Genomic DNA, 17377 nt, shown 5'->3' with positions numbered 1-17377 from the left:
CTCACCTGCCACGTGTGTGACACGTGGTATCCACGTCAGCGCCACTTTACTACCAACTCACAATAAGAAATGGCGCCTAGCGCTGTGACACGCGGTATCCATGTCAGCGCCACCTTACTGCCAACTCGCAATAAGAGATAGCGCTGACGTGCAAAGTGCACCGCTAAAGTGCCACAATGCACCCAACTCACAATAAGAAATGGCGCCTAGCTCTGTGACACGCGGTATTCACGTCAGCGCCACCTTACTGCCAACTCGCAATAAGAGAAATGGCGCCTACAAGGCGTCTAGCGCTGACGTGCAAAGTGCACCGCTAAAGCGCCACAATGCACCCAACTCACAATAAGAAATGGCGCCTAGCGCTGTGACACGCGGTATCCACGTCAGCGCCACTTTACTGCCAACTCGCAATAAGAGAAATGGCGCCTACAAGGTGCCTAGCGCTGACGTGCAAAGAGCACCGCTAAAGCGCCACAGCCCACGCTGCGCGCGAATGTGAGTGTGTACTGGCGCAAAGCACCAGCTCCACCGATATGGTGCTTCGGGCTGCACCACACTAGATCATTATTTAATCATATTAGGAATGTTTCCTAATATATACCACTCCAACATCTCTCAACTAACCAATGTGGGACAAAGCTCACAAAGAAGAAAAACAAGCATTCTAAGGAAACAAGAAAATTTTACAAAACCAAAACGACAACTTTTTTATTTTGAAAATCTCTAACATCGAGCAATATCAAGATGATAGAAGGCTACAAGTAGTTTGATGGAAACTAAATAGGATCGTACGTAATTAGAAGATCATCTAGGGACTAGTTATATATATACCTTTAAATGGTCTCCAAGTTTGGTTGTAAGGAGTTGAGCAAAATCTTCACCGTTGTGTTGCCGGCTACTATTATAGTCATGTGGCTGGAGATAATTGTAATATCCCGTATTTTTCTAAATAGTATTTATTTGAGTTGGGTAATTGGACTAACACAGGAAAGGAAAAAAAAGGGCCACTCGGTGCCTTGTGTGCAACGTGTAGGCTGGAAAAAAAAGGGTTGATAAGCAAAATACTATTTAATGGATTATTGTCGGCAGTGGAGTTATAACCGAATGGGTGTCTTAGCCTTATGACTTCTAGAGCTCTGTATTGCCATGTGGAGTTTCTAGGTGAAGTGAGAGGGGAAGACTCATCACTTTGGGTCTTGATCTTTGTCCATATATATACGTACAGCCAGGGATTTTCTAACAGGCCATTAGATTTTGATCAGCAAGCTATTAAAAACATGTGGAAAATCAACGTACTGATCATGTAGGCTTTTAGCAAGTGAGGTTTCCGGCTGTGGGTGCATGGCAATGAGTTTTGGCTGAGATATTTGTGTCACATGTTTAACGGCCCGATCACAATTTTAAGGTACCGGGTAGTGTGCAATACATTCCAAGTTAAATCTCTTTGCAAAGAGTGTTCTTTGATTCTCTCATATTCGTACTCATTTGATGTCTAAGCTTATTGATTCAGTTATTGTCACTTCTTGTATCGTGACACAGAAAGTATTTGGCTGAAAGCCATGGAACAGATTGGTATATGTTTAAGCCCACGAGGTCGTAGAGTTATGAAAGATGTACGATGGACTGACCCACGGGGAGTCCAAAATGTTTATGGGGCCCATGAGCCCAATTCAGAGTTTGACCTGGGTGGTGCTTGGCATGTTACCGAGATGAGCCGGGTATGAGGCTACAAATGAAAACGTTCAGAATGATCCTACTTGATTTGTTATCCTCGGTTATTGAGCATAATCTTATTGCTAGCCATGTTTATTGTCCTCGTATTGCATATACTACCCGGGCGTTTTATATTTTTCAGGTGCAGAGAAAGTTAGTGAGGACCCGAGTTGGAGTATTTGAAAGATTTAGCTTTAGAAATCTGTAACATTTTGGAGGTTTTTAGGGCCCACCATGTATATTTATCTTGAGGACTTGTAATTATTGGAGATGTATTAATTTTGAGGCATTGTAAATTCGGGTCGTCACAATAATTGTGAAGGATGATGCTATGGTGTCCCCGGTCATTTTGGGGACACTGTAATTTTTGGCATAATTTTACCATTATGAGTATAACTAAAACTAATTACAAACATAACAGAATCCAAACAAGGCATAACTAAGGAGTATCCAAAAAAGCAACCAAGGCATAACCAAACCCAACTAAGGCATAACAAACAAGTTATGCCTTACTGTGGTTTTGGTTATGCTTTGTTATGGTTCTGTTATGCTTGTAATGGATTTTGGTTATACTCATAATGGTTTTGTTGTGCTAAAAGTTATGGTGTCCCCAAAATGACCGGGGACACCGAAGTCATTCCCAATTGTGAATATAGTCGCTGCTGCCAATATTGATGAGAAAGATTGAATCCGACAAGTATTTGGAGAGCTTCTCGGCGGATTGATACTTGGGTTGCAGGTATTTTTCCAAAGTTTCCTTGAAAAATCCAATTTGTTCCTCGAAACAATAGTTTCGTTCCCTTTCCAATTAAGTAGTTTCAACTAATTAGTTCTACAGAAATATGGTTATTGTATACAACACACAAACAAAATTAACAATATAAAACAATTTCAAAATTTATTTGGTTCTAATTAATGTCTACAAATTGAAAGCGCTACCATGCTTTTGTCCACTACATTTGTTTTATGCATATTTTTGTTGTTGTTTAATCCTGTATAAATAAATTTACGAATGTACTCCCTGTGTTTGGAAGCATGCCTGCTGATGCAGATGCGTAAGTAACTCCGTGCTCAGGATAAAATGCCGATTCATCAAATGATGCTGGCAACTTCAATTTGAGTGAGACGGCTGTAAAAAAACGTGTGAATATCTTTAGTCCATAACCTTTGTACAAATCACCGCATTGTTATAATTAAACTGCAAAAGAAAAACTGGCCTTCTGAAGAAGATGTAATGATGACATATATTTATTTGATGTTAGTTTTGCTACAGTTCACCAAAAAAAACACAGACAATTCCGAATAAAATATAAACAAATTTTTTGAGTGATTGAGAGACAAAAAGAAATGTCAGAAACAAATTAACATGAGAAAGGAGATGCACCTGAAATGTTAGTAGAAAGATAAGATAAACCTTATTGTCCTCTTACAGCTAGATATAGGCTACAGGCAGAGGTTCCTTAATTACGTATTAACCTTGTGCTTATGTAAATTAAACTGTCACATCAATTAAAGATTAATAAAATTGATTAGATCAAATCCAACGATTAATTAAATATAAGAAGGAACTCTAATTAAGAGACATTCATGGTGATTAATAGAGATAGAGGTAGGGATTCTAAATGTCTTCCAACTAACAAAACATATTGCGACAGTTTCCATCACATAGTAAAACCTCAATGGACTATCTATCTATCTAGTTTTCTCACTTACTAATTTATAACATCCTAATGACTCTGCTAAAGAGTAACATATACTTCGGGTTCGCGAGCTTAATCAAACCGAATACTGTCTGGTTTAGGTTATGCTCATTTATTAAATGAGCCTAAAATTGAGGTTCAGGTTCATCTTGTTTAGCACCCGAATCGAATTCAAACGAGTCTTTGCCGAGTCAAGCCTCAAACAGTTCACGAACGGCTCGACTCATTTGCAGCCCTTTTGATAACAGTAAAACTTTTATTTGCAGTGAGATTGGCCCAACATTCCTGAACCAAGTCTGCAATCCGGTATATATTACCAAACTTGGGCCTTCTAGATGGGCTATTGCTTGATCTACCTTGTAACCTGTAAGCCTGCCGAGAAAACAGGCCCACAACATCTAAGAGTTTTTTTTTTTTGAAAACATCATAATATATACAAAAAAAAACAGTTAAGTAGGAACATCAAAGTCAAGAAGACATTGGAGCTCAGGCGGAATACAACCTGAAAAAACAAAGTTCCTATTGAGACAATTTGTTGCCAACCAATGTGCTACTCTATTTTTTTTCCTAGGACACCACAAGAAAGACCACTTCCTGGTACTAGCCCAGCCTCTGATATCTTCAACCATAGCTCGAATGTCCCAAGGACCACTGACATTGGGATGATTGAAACAATTGACCAATTCCAAGCAATCTGATTCAAAAATAACTTGAAAGAGGCCCAAATTCAAAGCAGCTCCACAAGCAATTCTTAAAGCCCATGCCTCTATTGCAATTGCTGAAGCAGCCATCGTTTTTCCGGACCTCCAGTGTTGAGCTACTCCACCATAGTCTCTGGCGATCACGCCAAAGGCAGCTAGGCTGCAGGAGGATTTGTACTCTCCGTCACAATTGAACTTCAGCACAGAAGAAGGAGGTGGGGACCAATTCCTTTCCAAGATTTGCTGGGGAGGGCTGACCTTTGGACTCCTGAAAATTGCTAATAAGTAATCACGATTCGCCTTTGTTGCTAATTCAATGATCTCCACAGGATTGGGATACTTTGCAGAGAAAATGTAAGCAGTCCTAGCCTTCCAAATGGCCCAACACACCTGAAAGATGGCAGCCATGGTTTCCAAAGTTGTTTCCTTAGCCATATTGCCACAAAGTAGCTCCTCCATCCATTTGATAGCAGAAGATGTATCATGGTCCGTAGTCCAGTATGTTTTCCCACTCCCGAACCACACCGCCCTTGTCTAAGGACAATGAAAAAGGGTGTGCTCAATAGTTTCAGGTTCACTCTCACAGATAGGACAAATTGGGGAAGGGGCACATTTTCGCTTGAACAGATTGGCTTTGCATGCAACCCAATTCTTAACCACTTTCCACATGAAATGACAGACCTTAGGCATTGTGGGGACAGACCAAAGTTTCTTCCACATAGATTTGGAAGGAGAATGAGAGGTTGAGGCCTGTTCTGGATTTGCTGAGACATTGTTCTTATATTCTTGATTGTAGCCAGATTTCACTGTGTATTGCCCTGACTTATTATGAGACCAAATGCGTTTGTCCTCTTTCTTCATCAAGTTTATTGGAATTAAGGATATTGCTTTCATTTCTTCTGCCGAAACACATACAGATAGCCTTCCCAAATCCCACGCTTGAGTGTCTTGATTGATAAAGTCTGCCAATTTGTTCCAATTACAATTTGGGGGAGGGATACTTTGAATTCTGCACTGGGGGAGGTTGCAGACCCAAACATCAGTCCAGAATTGAACAGACTTTCCATTGTCAATACTCCATCTTAAACCTTCCTCCACAGCTTTTTTTCCAACCAACAAGCTGCACCAAACCCAAGATGGGGAATGCCCTTTCTTTGCCTCCCAGCATGAGGTTTTGGGGAATTATTTCCCTTTCAGAATCTTGGCCCAAAGAGCATTTGGGTTCTCACTAATTCTCCAGAACTGTTTAGCAAGGAGAGCATTATTGAAAGTTGCAAAATCTTTGAATCCTAGCCCAACCTCTCATTTTGGGGCATTCAATTTACTCCAAGCTCCCCAGTGAATACCAGACTTTGACTCAGAATTTTTCCACCAGAAGTTGCTAACAATAGAATTTAGACTGGAGCAAAGTGAAAGTGGGGCTTTGAAACACATGAAAGGATAGGCAGGAATATTCTGAATAACAGATTTAATAAGAGTTTCCTTGCTTGCATGATTAAGACTTTTACCTCCCCATCCTTGGACTTTTCATGTAACTTTATCGTTGATAAAACCCATAGCTTCCTTCTTTGATTTCCCCCAATCCGCAGGCAGACCAAGATACTTTGCTTTAGGGTCCATCTCTTGCATGCCAAGAATCCCCTTAATTGCATCCTTCACATTATCATTGGCATTTGCTGAGAAGTAAAGGCTTGACTTATGAACATTGATGGACAAGCCAGAAGCTTCACTGAAGCATGAGGCCAAATACTTGAAATTGGAACAGAAGGGAACTTCAGCTTCCAGGAAGACCATAGAGTCATCTACAAAAAGGAGATGAGAAACCACAAGGCATTCTCTCTTCATTTGTATACCTCTCAAGGACTTGTTTTGAATGGCTTTTTGAATTATGATAGAAAGCACATCCGCCACAAAGAGGAAGAGATATGGGGATAAAGGATCCCCCTGTCTAAGGCCACGATAAGGGATCACATTGCAAACTTGAGCCCCATTCGCATAGATAGAATATTTTACAGTGCACACACATTGTTTAACCCAATCAATCCAGACACTATCAAAACCCAAACGATCCAGGACTTTGAAAAGGAAATCTAAGCAAACTCGATCATACGCCTTGTTTAAATCAAGTTTAATGGCAACGTAAGCTGTAGGCCCAACCTTATTATGCTTAAGGTAATGAAAGACTTCGTGAGCGACAATGATATTATCTTGGATTTGACAACCAGGGATAAAAGCAGACTATTGCTTCGATATCAAACCATGAATAAAAGGCTGAAGACGATTTGTTAAAATTTTTGAAACAATTTTGTAAACAAAGCGGCAAAGACTGATAGGGCGAAGATGAGTCATAGATTCAGGATTGTTCACTTTAGGAATCAAGGTGTCATTTGTATGATTAAGCTCTTTATGCAACACACCATTCTGAAAAAAAGAATTCACAGCCTTGGTGATATCAGTACCCACAATTTCCCAATACTTTTGAAAGAAAAGGCCTGGAAAACCATCAGATCCTGGGGCTTTAAGAGGGCCCAGTTGGAAGGTAGCCAAACGAATTTCATCATCAAAGATAGGGCTAGTTAGAGAAGCATTAATGGCAGGAGTAACAATAGGATCAATTAAACTTAGCATGTCATCAAAATTTCTAGAGGGAGGGGCAGAATAAAGGGCTTGAAAATGAGATTTAATGATACCTGAGATATCCTTCTCCTCCGTTTTCCAATCACCATTTCCTTCTTTGAGCTTCACAAGTTGGATTCTATGCCACCGATGAATAGTAGTGAGATGGAAAAAGCGAGAGTTCTTGTCCCCCATTTGCACCCATTTTATTCTTGAACGCTGGTGCCAATACATGGCATCTTTTTGCCAAAGATCCTCCAGCTTACTCTTGATCACTTTCTCTTCCACTATAAAGCCAGGGTTAGGCCCAGCCTCAATCCTTTTCTGAATCTCCACCAACTGATCCTTGAGAACCGCAATTTGAAGACGAATATCCCCGAAATTCTGGTGATGCCAAATCTTCAACTTATCTTTGCAGCCCCTTAACTTCTTGCACACCTTTTCCTGACCAGACCCTGTACACTCTAAGGCCCAGGCTTGTTCTATTACTGGTTTACAGCTCTCCTCAGTTGTCCAAAAAGACTCGAAACGAAATGGTTCCTCTACTTTCTTCAAAGGGAAGACAGTATTCAGTAAGAGAGGGTTGTGGTCTGAACCAATTGCAGCTTCTACCAAAACGATGGCTTGGGGGTACAGCTCCCACCATTTAGCATTTGCAAAGGCGATATCTATCCTTTCCATTATAAAATCCCCACTTCCTCTATTATTTCTCCAGGTAAACCTTGGCCCTTAAATTCCAGGTCTACAAGGCCACAAGCAGCTGACATTCCCCTGAAAAGAGGCCAATCTTCACGGGTTGGGAATAATCCCTCCCATCTTGTCCCTAGTACTCAGAATTTCGTTGAAATCTCCCATACACAGCCATTGGAGTAGTTCTGATCGACCAATATACATGAGATCTTCCCAAACTTGTTCCCTCCCCTCTCTATTAGGGCAACCACAGATGAAAGAGGCTGCCCAGACATTGGAATTAAGCTTATCCGAAATTACTGTATGAACAATATTTTTGGTTGAAGTCTCGATATCAATCTCCACTTCAGTTTTCCACCATAAGGCCAGACCCCCTGAAAGCCTGACCGGATCAACATAACTACCAAAATCAAAGCCTAACCTCCGGCGGATGGTCTCCAAAGTGACCTTATTATTTTTTGTCTCCATCAGGAAGACAATGGAGGGGCGATTTTTACGCACTATATCACCTAAAGCCTGAATTGTCAAAGTACGCCCAACTCCTTGACATTTCCAAGTTAGGATTAGCATTGGGGGGGTGGCTGTTCCGGGCCAGCCACACGCCCTTTAGCTTCAGAGAACGGATCCAACATACTAGCTTCCATGAGAAGGCCAGTCTAAGAGTAGAACTCCCGATTTTTCATATCTTTTTATCCAGGAAATATGTGACATGTATACTAACTAATTAGAACTATTTTATATGTGTATTAAGATTTTGCAATTCATTATTTATATCTGTCGTAAAATATTTACCTATAGAATTCAGAAGTCTTGACATCTCCTAATTTCTTACTAAGTAAATGCTCATCACGAACTTAAAAACTTTCGCTTTCGATAAATTCTTCAAAAAATATCTGGCTGTTAATTTTAAGCTCCAAAGATATTAAACAATGGCCGATACATTGTATCCTTTGGATGGCATAGACGTTTTCATTTTCATTTTTCATGTTGCTCCTCTCACAATATCTGGAGTTCTTTGCAATTTTTATTAGCTGAGGAACTAGAATGCTATAAAGACCAGGCGAGAATTCTTCAATATTAAAACTATAGCTACGTGAAGTTAATTCTAAGTATGTAACAGAAGAAGTCGATTTGAATAGAACCAATACCACTAGGAATTTTCCTTAATTACATTTAATCTCCGAATTAAATTAATTAAATCTCTAAAATTGAAGATGACAGTTTTAACTAAGCACAATGGCAGAAACTTAGCTTATAGTAACTATTTATAAGATAGGTTTCGCACATTCATTTTAGAAATTGTACGGGAACAACCAAGTTAATTTCATCTTCTATCATTCTTTTCAGGTAAGTTTTCTTCTATCGAGAAACCATACTTAGTGAGATGGTTTGCTCATATCCCTCCTCTGTGGAGACCAAGGTTGGAATCCCACGAGGGGCGGGGTTTGGGGATTTAGGGCTATGGATAACTTCTGAGCCCCTCGTTGACTAACTTCCCACTAACTATAAAATATGGCCAAAAAAAATAAAAAATTCCTCTTCTATAATTCTTTTCAGTTTAGTTTTCTTCATCTTATTAATTTGTTCCTTACATCTCTGTTTTTCTTTCTAGGCATGAATATTTTGACAGTTAAGTTTTTACATTCAATCTAAAAATCAACTGTGTTTCGAATTCGCGGAGGGATTATTTGAGGTATAATCAGATCTCCCAAAAATAATTCTACCAATCTACTATCATGACTATACTTCCGAGGGACTTGTACATATTTTTGCGTAATTGCTAGCTAGGCCTAGGACCATGAAAAAGTAAATAACTTGTGTAATAATCCTCTGTTTGCTACCATCTGATAAAATATTAAGTTTCCTGTTAGAAAACAACAATGGAGGTTTTTGTATCATGCATTGAAATACTGTACTTTTTGTAGGAATAAATTGAAGCAAATTAAGATGGCGAGGGCGAGGGCGAGGGCGTTCTCCATATTAGTTGTTTTCCAATGTGTACTGCTTACTGTGCATTTTCTGCTCTTCATCAAGACATGCCATGCGAAGAATATCTCGAATATATATGTATTTGGAGACTCAACAGTTGACAATGGCGTCCAATGGAGTGATGAATTATCAGGAATGAATACATGTTACGGGCCTTATGGCATGGAATGCATATGGTATACCCCTTGCAGATACTCAAATGGAAGGACAGTTCCGGAAATGATAGGTAACTATCACCAACATCTTAGTCTTCCATTGATTTTATTTTTTTTCAAAAAGGAAGTAGATACTATATATTGCTTAGTCGTGGGAAAGAATATTACACAGTTTCCTTTTGACCCATTTCAAGTAATTAACAACGATATTCGTAAAATAAAATAGATAATTCTTTAATACCCTTTGTGCGCCACAGACATCTCTTCATATTTTGGGACTAAACAATGTCATAATTAACAACATTTTGCAGCTAACTCATTCGAATATTTAAGGATGCCAAAATCATTTGATGAATCGGGGTTATATCCTAAATTCGGAGTTACCTATGCATCTCCATCAGCAGGCATTCTTCCTGAGACCGGATGTGACGTTCCACTTTTTCAGTTAAAATAATAATATTATTATTATTATTTTTTAACGCAAATAATTAAATCTTTTATTTTTCTTTTCAAACTTTTTTGCTAAAAAAAAATATGTTGGCTGCTTATTTTTTTGGCATTAGTTACACGTATCGATTAAAATGCTAAGTTTGGTTAAACTGGGAATGGGTCCCCGCAAGTGATTAGTTAACGTAAAGAATAATGTTGGGTTGATTGTGTAATTAGACTAGATAAGTTTTAAGTTTGAACGTGGATAGTAGTTATTGGAGTGAGGAAACGTTTAAGGTAGGATTATATTTGTGAAGTGGGTGCTACAGCTTAAAGAGAAAATTGAGATAGGTTTTCTTTTGCTTAGACGGCGAGGTAGAAGCCGCGTGGTTTGATCGAGTTTGACTGCTAATCAGGTAATCAATATTCATCCTGTTTCATCTCTTTTTTTTTCGTTTGGTGGTGAATGAGTATCCATGACAGTAGGATTACTTGTTTATGAGGATTGGGTTACTGTATGAGAAAGAGAGAGAGAGGTGTGCGTGCATGTGTGTGTGCCGTGTGTGAATTAGGAAGGAGAAATTGGTGGTGGACAAATGGTGTGATGCTGCTACGTGGTTAGATGCGGGAGGTTCTACTGACTTGGTTTAGATCTAGGTTCATGTACATAATAAATGGTATTGCTAGGTTTGTATAGACATTATTATTATATTTCACATAGGCAGTGACTTCATACGTACGTTGCAATTTTGTACAGGTTAATTCTTTTTGCGCGTTCGAGTTGTATTATCTTTGGGCCCAGGTGAGTGGTTAAGCATGTGATCCCTTCTTTTGAAATTCTCTTGAGCCTATCGATTCTTTACAGTTTGTTATTGGTTGTGATTCGATGATAATTATTCCTACTCGTTGCTCTCATAGTTATTGGCAATTGACGTACCCTTTGGCATACAAGGTTCATTGATAAAAATTAATAGGATTGTTGGATTGCCCATATTTTTCTTGTTGCTCCATAATATTATTGTGACTCTGCAACGGCACGGAGAATAATTCTGGTGCAGGTGCCTCCGGCTCGCCGTTGTTCTATTTGTGTTGGGGACCATAGACTGTGTTGATATTTATTAAAGTCCAAGGAAAAGACCCGTGAGATATCGTGGTGACTTTGGCCACTAGGGAAAAGACTTGTGAAATACCCTGTGACTCTAGTGCTCAACGGATAGGGAAAAGACTTGTGAAATACCCTGTGACCCTATTCCGGATCGGCTTAGGGAAAAGGTCCCAGGCACCATCCTGTGGTGACTCTAAGTAAGGTGTTGGATCCAACGGGCGAAGCCCTGAGAAAATATTTGGCATTTGATACTTGGTGATTATGGTTCCCACTTTGGTTTAAACTCCCGGTTATCGTCGTTCATCATTCGGATATTATTGGACTCATTGTTTGGTATAATTATTGTGGTGATTTGATTATTGTTCATATTATTCATTAATCTGTATTCGTCTTGTGGATACTATTTGTTGAGCCATTGACTTCGTTAGTTTGTTGGTATTCTTCGTTGAACCGTCGACCCTCCTTAATTTGACACCATTTCTTTGGAACCCTCATTATCGTTCATTCAAAAGTATGTCACTTTATATCAAAGTTGTCAAATCCGTTCCGTACCGGCCGGTACCGGCCGGTACGTACCGTACCGGTGCGTAAACGGAACGCAAAAAGTCATGTTCCGTTCCGGTTGAAATACCGGCCTGTTCCGGCCAATACCGGGTGTACCGGACAATACCGGCCTGTTCCGGACATATTCCGGTGTTCCAGCCGGTACAAAATTACCCTCTTTTTTTTTTTTTACATTTTATTTATGTTTATACTTAAAATATGGTAGATATATATTAAATATATATATAAAATATTAATTGCGGTAAATCCGGAACGGTACCGGGATACAGCCCGGTACCGGTACGTACCATTCCAGTAGTGAAAACGGTACGCTGGCCGGTACGGTATTGACAACTTTGCTTTATATTATTACCCTTAGCATGCTTAACTACTCACTGAGCTCGTCAGCTGACGGATTTATTCCACATTATTTTTCAGGTTAGTTCATGGAGCATTATAGTGGACTCTGCGGCGTTGTCGGGACCTTGTGATTGGACCTCTAGGGTGTTTGCATTTTTATTTCTTTTATCGTGTCTAAATACTTTCGAACGTTTATTTATTAACTTCCGCACTTTTATTTCTTGGCAATTCTTGGGGAATTTGGAGATTCGAATATCGGATATTGTGGCCATCTTGTTATGGAAAAATATTGATTTTGGGTTTGCACATTTTGCTTTAATAAAATATCCAATTTTTACTTTATTTGGTTTAAGTTGCTAAAACTATTTTTTAATTAGGCTTCGTGTCCCATGATTGCTTCATGGTACACGGCCGGTCATGCTCCCGGATTTGGGGCGTGACACCGGAAGTGCATTAGTAAGTTGATCCCCTTCATTCTAAAGTTTGATATTAATAATATAAACGGCAGGTTCAAAATTTATTTTGGACATCACACCATGTTCACTAAATACCTCCACCTCCACCACAGCAGTTGTGCCCCAAAGCAGCACTACCACCACCATTTTCGCCACCACATGCAGCTAGCTGCTAGCAAAATATATGCCACCACATCCACCAGTTATGCACCACTGCCACCATCCCACCACCATTTCTCCACCACATTGCTAGCACATCCTCCTTGTTTATCAACCAAAAGTACACCTCTACTATCTGTCGTTGCCACCTACACTTTATCTCCATCGTATAGAAAAATGAAGGAGAAAAACTAAAAACGTGGAGATAAAGTGTGGTAAATTTTAGCTTTTATTCTTTTAAACAATGTCTAAACCTTCGACCAGCGACTTATTATGACACCTTAAGCGCAAGTCTGCTACATAAATGTTTTCAAGGTGTTGGTTACAAATTAATCGGCTTAATTGTGCAGGGAAAGAACCATTGTATGGAGAAACAAGTGGGTTTTTTCAAGGGGACGTTGGAAAAATATTTGCGGCCAAAATTTCAATCCGAGCAAAACCTATCCGAATACTTGTCGAATGCGGTATTTTTCATTAATATAGGTAGTAGAGATTACAGCCACAACTATCTTCAGCCTGAAGACTTGTTTACACCCATTTTTGGCCAAAAATCAGGAAGTAGATTTACTGGTTAAAAGGTGGCCTTGAAGGTCGCAGCTCTAGCCTTGAAAGGCCTTACGACCGGCCGCTCACGAATTAAGGTTGTCTCTTAAAAAATGATGGGCCTCCCATCATGGCCCAAATTAGTTAAAGGGTCCAAGGATTAAAATAACTTGCTTGGATGTTTCATCCAGGCCTAATCCAAGTGCCTAAGAGTAGCAAAGCCCACGAAATAAGCCCGAATCGATAAAAACCCTGGTTCATGCTCGCCGGACTTGGGCTCAGAAGGCTTACAATGGGCAAAAAGCCCATGACTTACCAAACAAGTTCAGGCTTGACCAGGAAATAGGCCCATTACTTCAAGAAAACATCGTTAAAAGCCCTCAACAAGCGGCTTGAAGGCCTCAAGCTGCTCACAAGCAGCTCAAAGGCCTCGAAGCTGCTCACAAGGAGCTCTAAGGCCTCGAAGCTGCTCACAAGGAGCTCAAAGGCCTCGAAGCTGCTCACTAGGAGCTCTAAGGCCTCGAAGCTGCTCACAAGGAGCTCTAAGGCCTTGAAGCTGCTCACAAGCAGCTCAAAGGCCTCGAAGCTGCTTGTGGCCTAGAATATTCTTGCTGGACAAGACTGGGTAAGCTACTCACAAGCAGCTCAAGGTCTGTAGTGGTGGGACCCCATTCTTCAGGATGATGCAGAGACCAGCAACAAGTGGCATGCAGTCAGCCCTTGGAGATTCTAGTGAGTGACTCCTGCAGACCTAAGCAAGCTGCTCACAAGCAGCTCTCCCAGGCCTGCTTAATCTTTTTCCCGATCCTTCTTCCGTAAAGAATTAGGTTCAAAGGGTTTTTTGGGACCCACGAGGAGTTGAAGGCCCAATGAAATAAAGGGGGGCCTGGGGTATTTTTTGCCCTGCAGCTATGGTGGGCCCGGAAGATAGCCATACAAGCATTAGCTTGAGTGTCCAAGCAGCTCAACATGGTCTGGGTACTGCAGGGTCTGAAATTCTTTTTGCTTTTTCAGAAGATTTGCACAGAGAAGGAGGACTCCTCAGGCCTTTGCCATATTCTTGGAGTGTAAGGCACGTTTTGTTCAGGAGGCAACCCCCTCATTGGAGCATTTTGAAGCTGCTCAAACCCAAGCCTTTGCTAGAAGGCCACTTGGCAGCCATGCAGTGGAGCATTTTGAAGCAGCTCAAGGCCTGTAGTCCCTATAATTCTCAGTTTTTGAGGCCTTGCAAAGGGTCCACGACCTCAAAAGCTCACAGCTTATGCACCTATATTCCCATTTCTTTCAAGCATTTCATGTATTCACTTCAAAGTAGTTTAAGTTTTATCACATTTCTTGTACCCAAGCTTCATTGAATCGATTAATGGAGTTCGTTTGATCCTTTTTACTGCATTGTCTTTCTTTCCATTGTTCTAACAACAAGGGAGAAATACTTTAAGTCCTTAGCCCGACAAGGCAACCAACGAACCATCACGAGGCCTTACCCTTTAGGCCGAGCACGATCACTCGATAGAAGTCAAACTTTGAGGCACGAAGGCCTTAAAAGCAATTCGGACAGACTTGTCCTGGCACGCCCTCGCATTCCAAGCCAATTTGGTTTTGACACTTTTTGTGGAGAAACAAGACTATAATAGCAGTCGTCAGCACAATGGTGAAGTTTTTGCTGACCTTCTTATAAACAAGCTTGGAAACAACTTAAAGGTACCTCCAAATTCTTTAGGATGTTTTCATTTTTTTTTTTTGTTTTCTTTAGGATGTTTTCCAAGGGTAAAGAAAATACAGTAGTAAATAGTAATGTTTTGCAGCTTCCTCTTTGTTGTACTTCAAATTTCCATATACTGGTGCAGGATCTATACAACCTTGGTGCAAGGAAGATGGTTATTTCTGAACTTGGTCCACTAGGTTGTTTCCCGTACGTAATAAACGGCCTTAAACCAAGAAGCAGATCATGCGTCGACGATGCAAACAAGTTGGCTTTCATTTTCAACGACAAGCTGAAGGTTAAGATTAAAGAATTGGGTGACATGCTGAAAGGATCAACTTTGATAACCAGAATCTTTGATCTCATTAAGAGCATGATTGAAAATCCTATCGCTTACGGTAAGTAAGTCAACCTCTAATTTGTTGTTCTTTTGGTTAATCCTATTTTCCATCTCTCATTCGCAATCAAAAGATTTCCTTTTGAAAGAGATCGAATAAGAGAAATGTGAAATAGGACTAACCTGTCCAATCCATCCCCGCTTAAGTCAAAAGATAGTAATGTCTTCATTACCATTTACCAGTACTATTCATTTAACATTGAAATAGTATAGCACCATGTCATTTTGTAATTATTTCCTATTTTTAAGAAAGAATAAACACAAGACAATATCAACAAAAGCAATTAATAGTCACCCTAGTTTGGACCTTTCCAATTTAAATGATTGTGTTCGTTAACTACATGAATAGAATAAGTCTTCAAGCTAGTGTTATATTGTCAATCTTCAGGGCTAAAAGAAACGAGATGGCCATGTTGTGCAACTCAAGAAAACGGGCTATGCAAAGTCGATAAAACAGGGCTGTTGCCCCCCAGGAATCCTTTTTGTCCAGAAAACGCTCCTACTCCGCCCGAATTTATCCAGCCAAAGAGCTCGAGCGGAAAGACCACAGAAGGTTTGTGTGAGGACCGGACATCTTATCTCTTCTGGGACGAGCTCCACCTGACCAAAGCTGCTAACAAAATCATAGTTGATAAATGTGTTCATCCTACTTCAGGGGGCATTTGTTCTCCGTACGATATCAATCAACTGGCCAACATATGATTTCCATCTTGATCTTGGCAAATCAGAAATAATGCAAGCAATTGGCTTAATTGGCGTGTTCCCGGCTTGCCGTTTACAGAGTGGAAAACAAATTGGACTACTAGACTTCAGATTAATCTGGGGAATTCGTAGTTTGTATTTATGCAAGATGGAACAGTTTTGAATGGGGTGATCATATTGAAGAATTTGTGAAATTGTTAGGGTTTCACCTTTAAGAAATCAAATCAAGATCAAGAAAGAGAGAACAAAGTAAATGTAGAGAGAGAAGAGGAATCTCAGGGTTTTCCCAATTCATTTCTGTTTTGATGTTCTCGGCAACTGATTACAACCAATATAAAGCTAACAAACTATTTTCTCCACTAACCAACTCTCCTCTCCACTCACTCACTAACCAACCTCACTTAACCAACTTTGTTAACTACAAAACAGACCCACTAGGACCAGCTGACGTGGACACCTCTTTATCAGTTGAAGAAGAGTTGAGATCAGCTGCAGCTGTGTCCTTCTCCTTCTCCTTTACACCTCCCCGCATACGAATGGGAGGATTAGCTACCATGAGTTTGGACTTTAGAAGCTGAAACCTGGATACAGACAAAGCCTTGGTGAAAATGTCAGCTAGTTGAGCTTCGGAACTAATGTGATATAACACAATCTGCCTATTCAGCACTTGTTCACGAATGAAATGATAATCAATCTCTATGTGTTTAATTAGTCCTAGCATGGAAAATGGGATTGCAAGCTAATGCAATGGCAAACTTGTTGTCACACCATAAGACATGTGGAGTAGAAGATGGAATATGCAATTCAGAAAATAACTATTGCAACCAAACCAAATCACTGGCCATTTGTGCCATGGCTCTATACTCGGCCTCAGTAGAAGAGCGAGCCACGGTGTGCTGTTTCTTGGCACACCAAGAGACTAAATTATGCCCCATGAAAACCCCAAAACCTGTTGTGGACCTTTTATCGACTGGATCCCCTGCCCAGTCAGTATCTGCAAAAGCTGTGAGGGTTAAGGGCCCTGAAACAAAGTGCAACCCTTGATGAACAGACTCTTCGATGTATCGAAGTATGCGTTTGACAACCATAAAGTGACTCAGCTTAGGAGCATGCATATGTTGACATGCCACATTCACAGAAAAGGATATTTCCGGCCTAGTCAATGTCAAATATTGTAAAGAACCCACCAAAGGTCTATATAAGGAAACGTCTTGAAAAAAAGAATCACAATCTGGTATGTTAGGCTTAACTTAGGCAGGAGAATCAACAGCTTTACAGTCTATCATGCCAGCTCTAAAGAGAACATCAGAAGCATATTTAGCTTGGGAAAGAAAAAGACCAGAAAGTAAAGTGGTAACTTCAATACCCAGAAAATAATGAAGTGGTCCCAAGTCCTTCATAACAAACCTTTGACTGAG

General features: G+C 40.2%; 2 protein-coding genes across 2 annotated transcripts; one reads left to right on the top strand and one right to left on the bottom strand.

Moving 5' to 3' along the window:
- Nucleotides 1-3862: 3862 nt before the first annotated feature.
- Nucleotides 3863-5630, bottom strand: LOC131299778 (uncharacterized). The gene is made up of 3 exons (XM_058325356.1): nucleotides 5623-5630; nucleotides 4796-5234; nucleotides 3863-4648 (listed from the first exon to the last, which is right to left on the bottom strand). Exons 1-3 carry the CDS (start codon nucleotides 5628-5630, stop codon nucleotides 3863-3865), a joined length of 1233 nt encoding a protein of 410 aa, XP_058181339.1.
- Nucleotides 5631-14069: 8439 nt separating this feature from the next.
- On the top strand, nucleotides 14070-15959 carry LOC131299777 (GDSL esterase/lipase At4g16230-like). The gene is made up of 3 exons (XM_058325354.1): nucleotides 14070-14225; nucleotides 15006-15258; nucleotides 15646-15959. The coding sequence occupies exons 1-3, from the start codon at nucleotides 14070-14072 to the stop codon at nucleotides 15957-15959; spliced, it is 723 nt and encodes a 240-aa protein (XP_058181337.1).
- The last annotated feature ends 1418 nt before the right edge of the window (nucleotides 15960-17377 follow it).

The sequence above is a fragment of the Rhododendron vialii genome, chromosome 9a (assembly GCF_030253575.1).
Source record: "Rhododendron vialii isolate Sample 1 chromosome 9a, ASM3025357v1".
In the NCBI taxonomy this organism is placed as follows: Eukaryota; Viridiplantae; Streptophyta; class Magnoliopsida; order Ericales; family Ericaceae; genus Rhododendron; species Rhododendron vialii.
The sequence above is the reverse complement of the archived record's forward strand: the minus strand, read 5'-3'. Positions and strand labels throughout refer to the sequence as shown.

Excerpts from the sequence above, each read along its gene's own strand:
- LOC131299778 (XM_058325356.1), bottom strand. Across the intron at positions 4,649-4,795 it reads CTGTCCCCACAATGCCTAAG|ACAAGGGCGGTGTGGTTCGG; the intron begins GTCTGTCATTTC and ends CATTGTCCTTAG.
- LOC131299777 (XM_058325354.1), top strand. The coding sequence starts at position 14,070 with ATGGTGGGCCCGGAAGATAGCCATACAAGCATTAGCTTGAGTGTCCAA. Across the intron at positions 14,226-15,005 it reads CTTTGCCATATTCTTGGAGT|GATCTATACAACCTTGGTGC; the intron begins GTAAGGCACGTT and ends ATACTGGTGCAG. Across the intron at positions 15,259-15,645 it reads TGAAAATCCTATCGCTTACG|GGCTAAAAGAAACGAGATGG; the intron begins GTAAGTAAGTCA and ends GTCAATCTTCAG.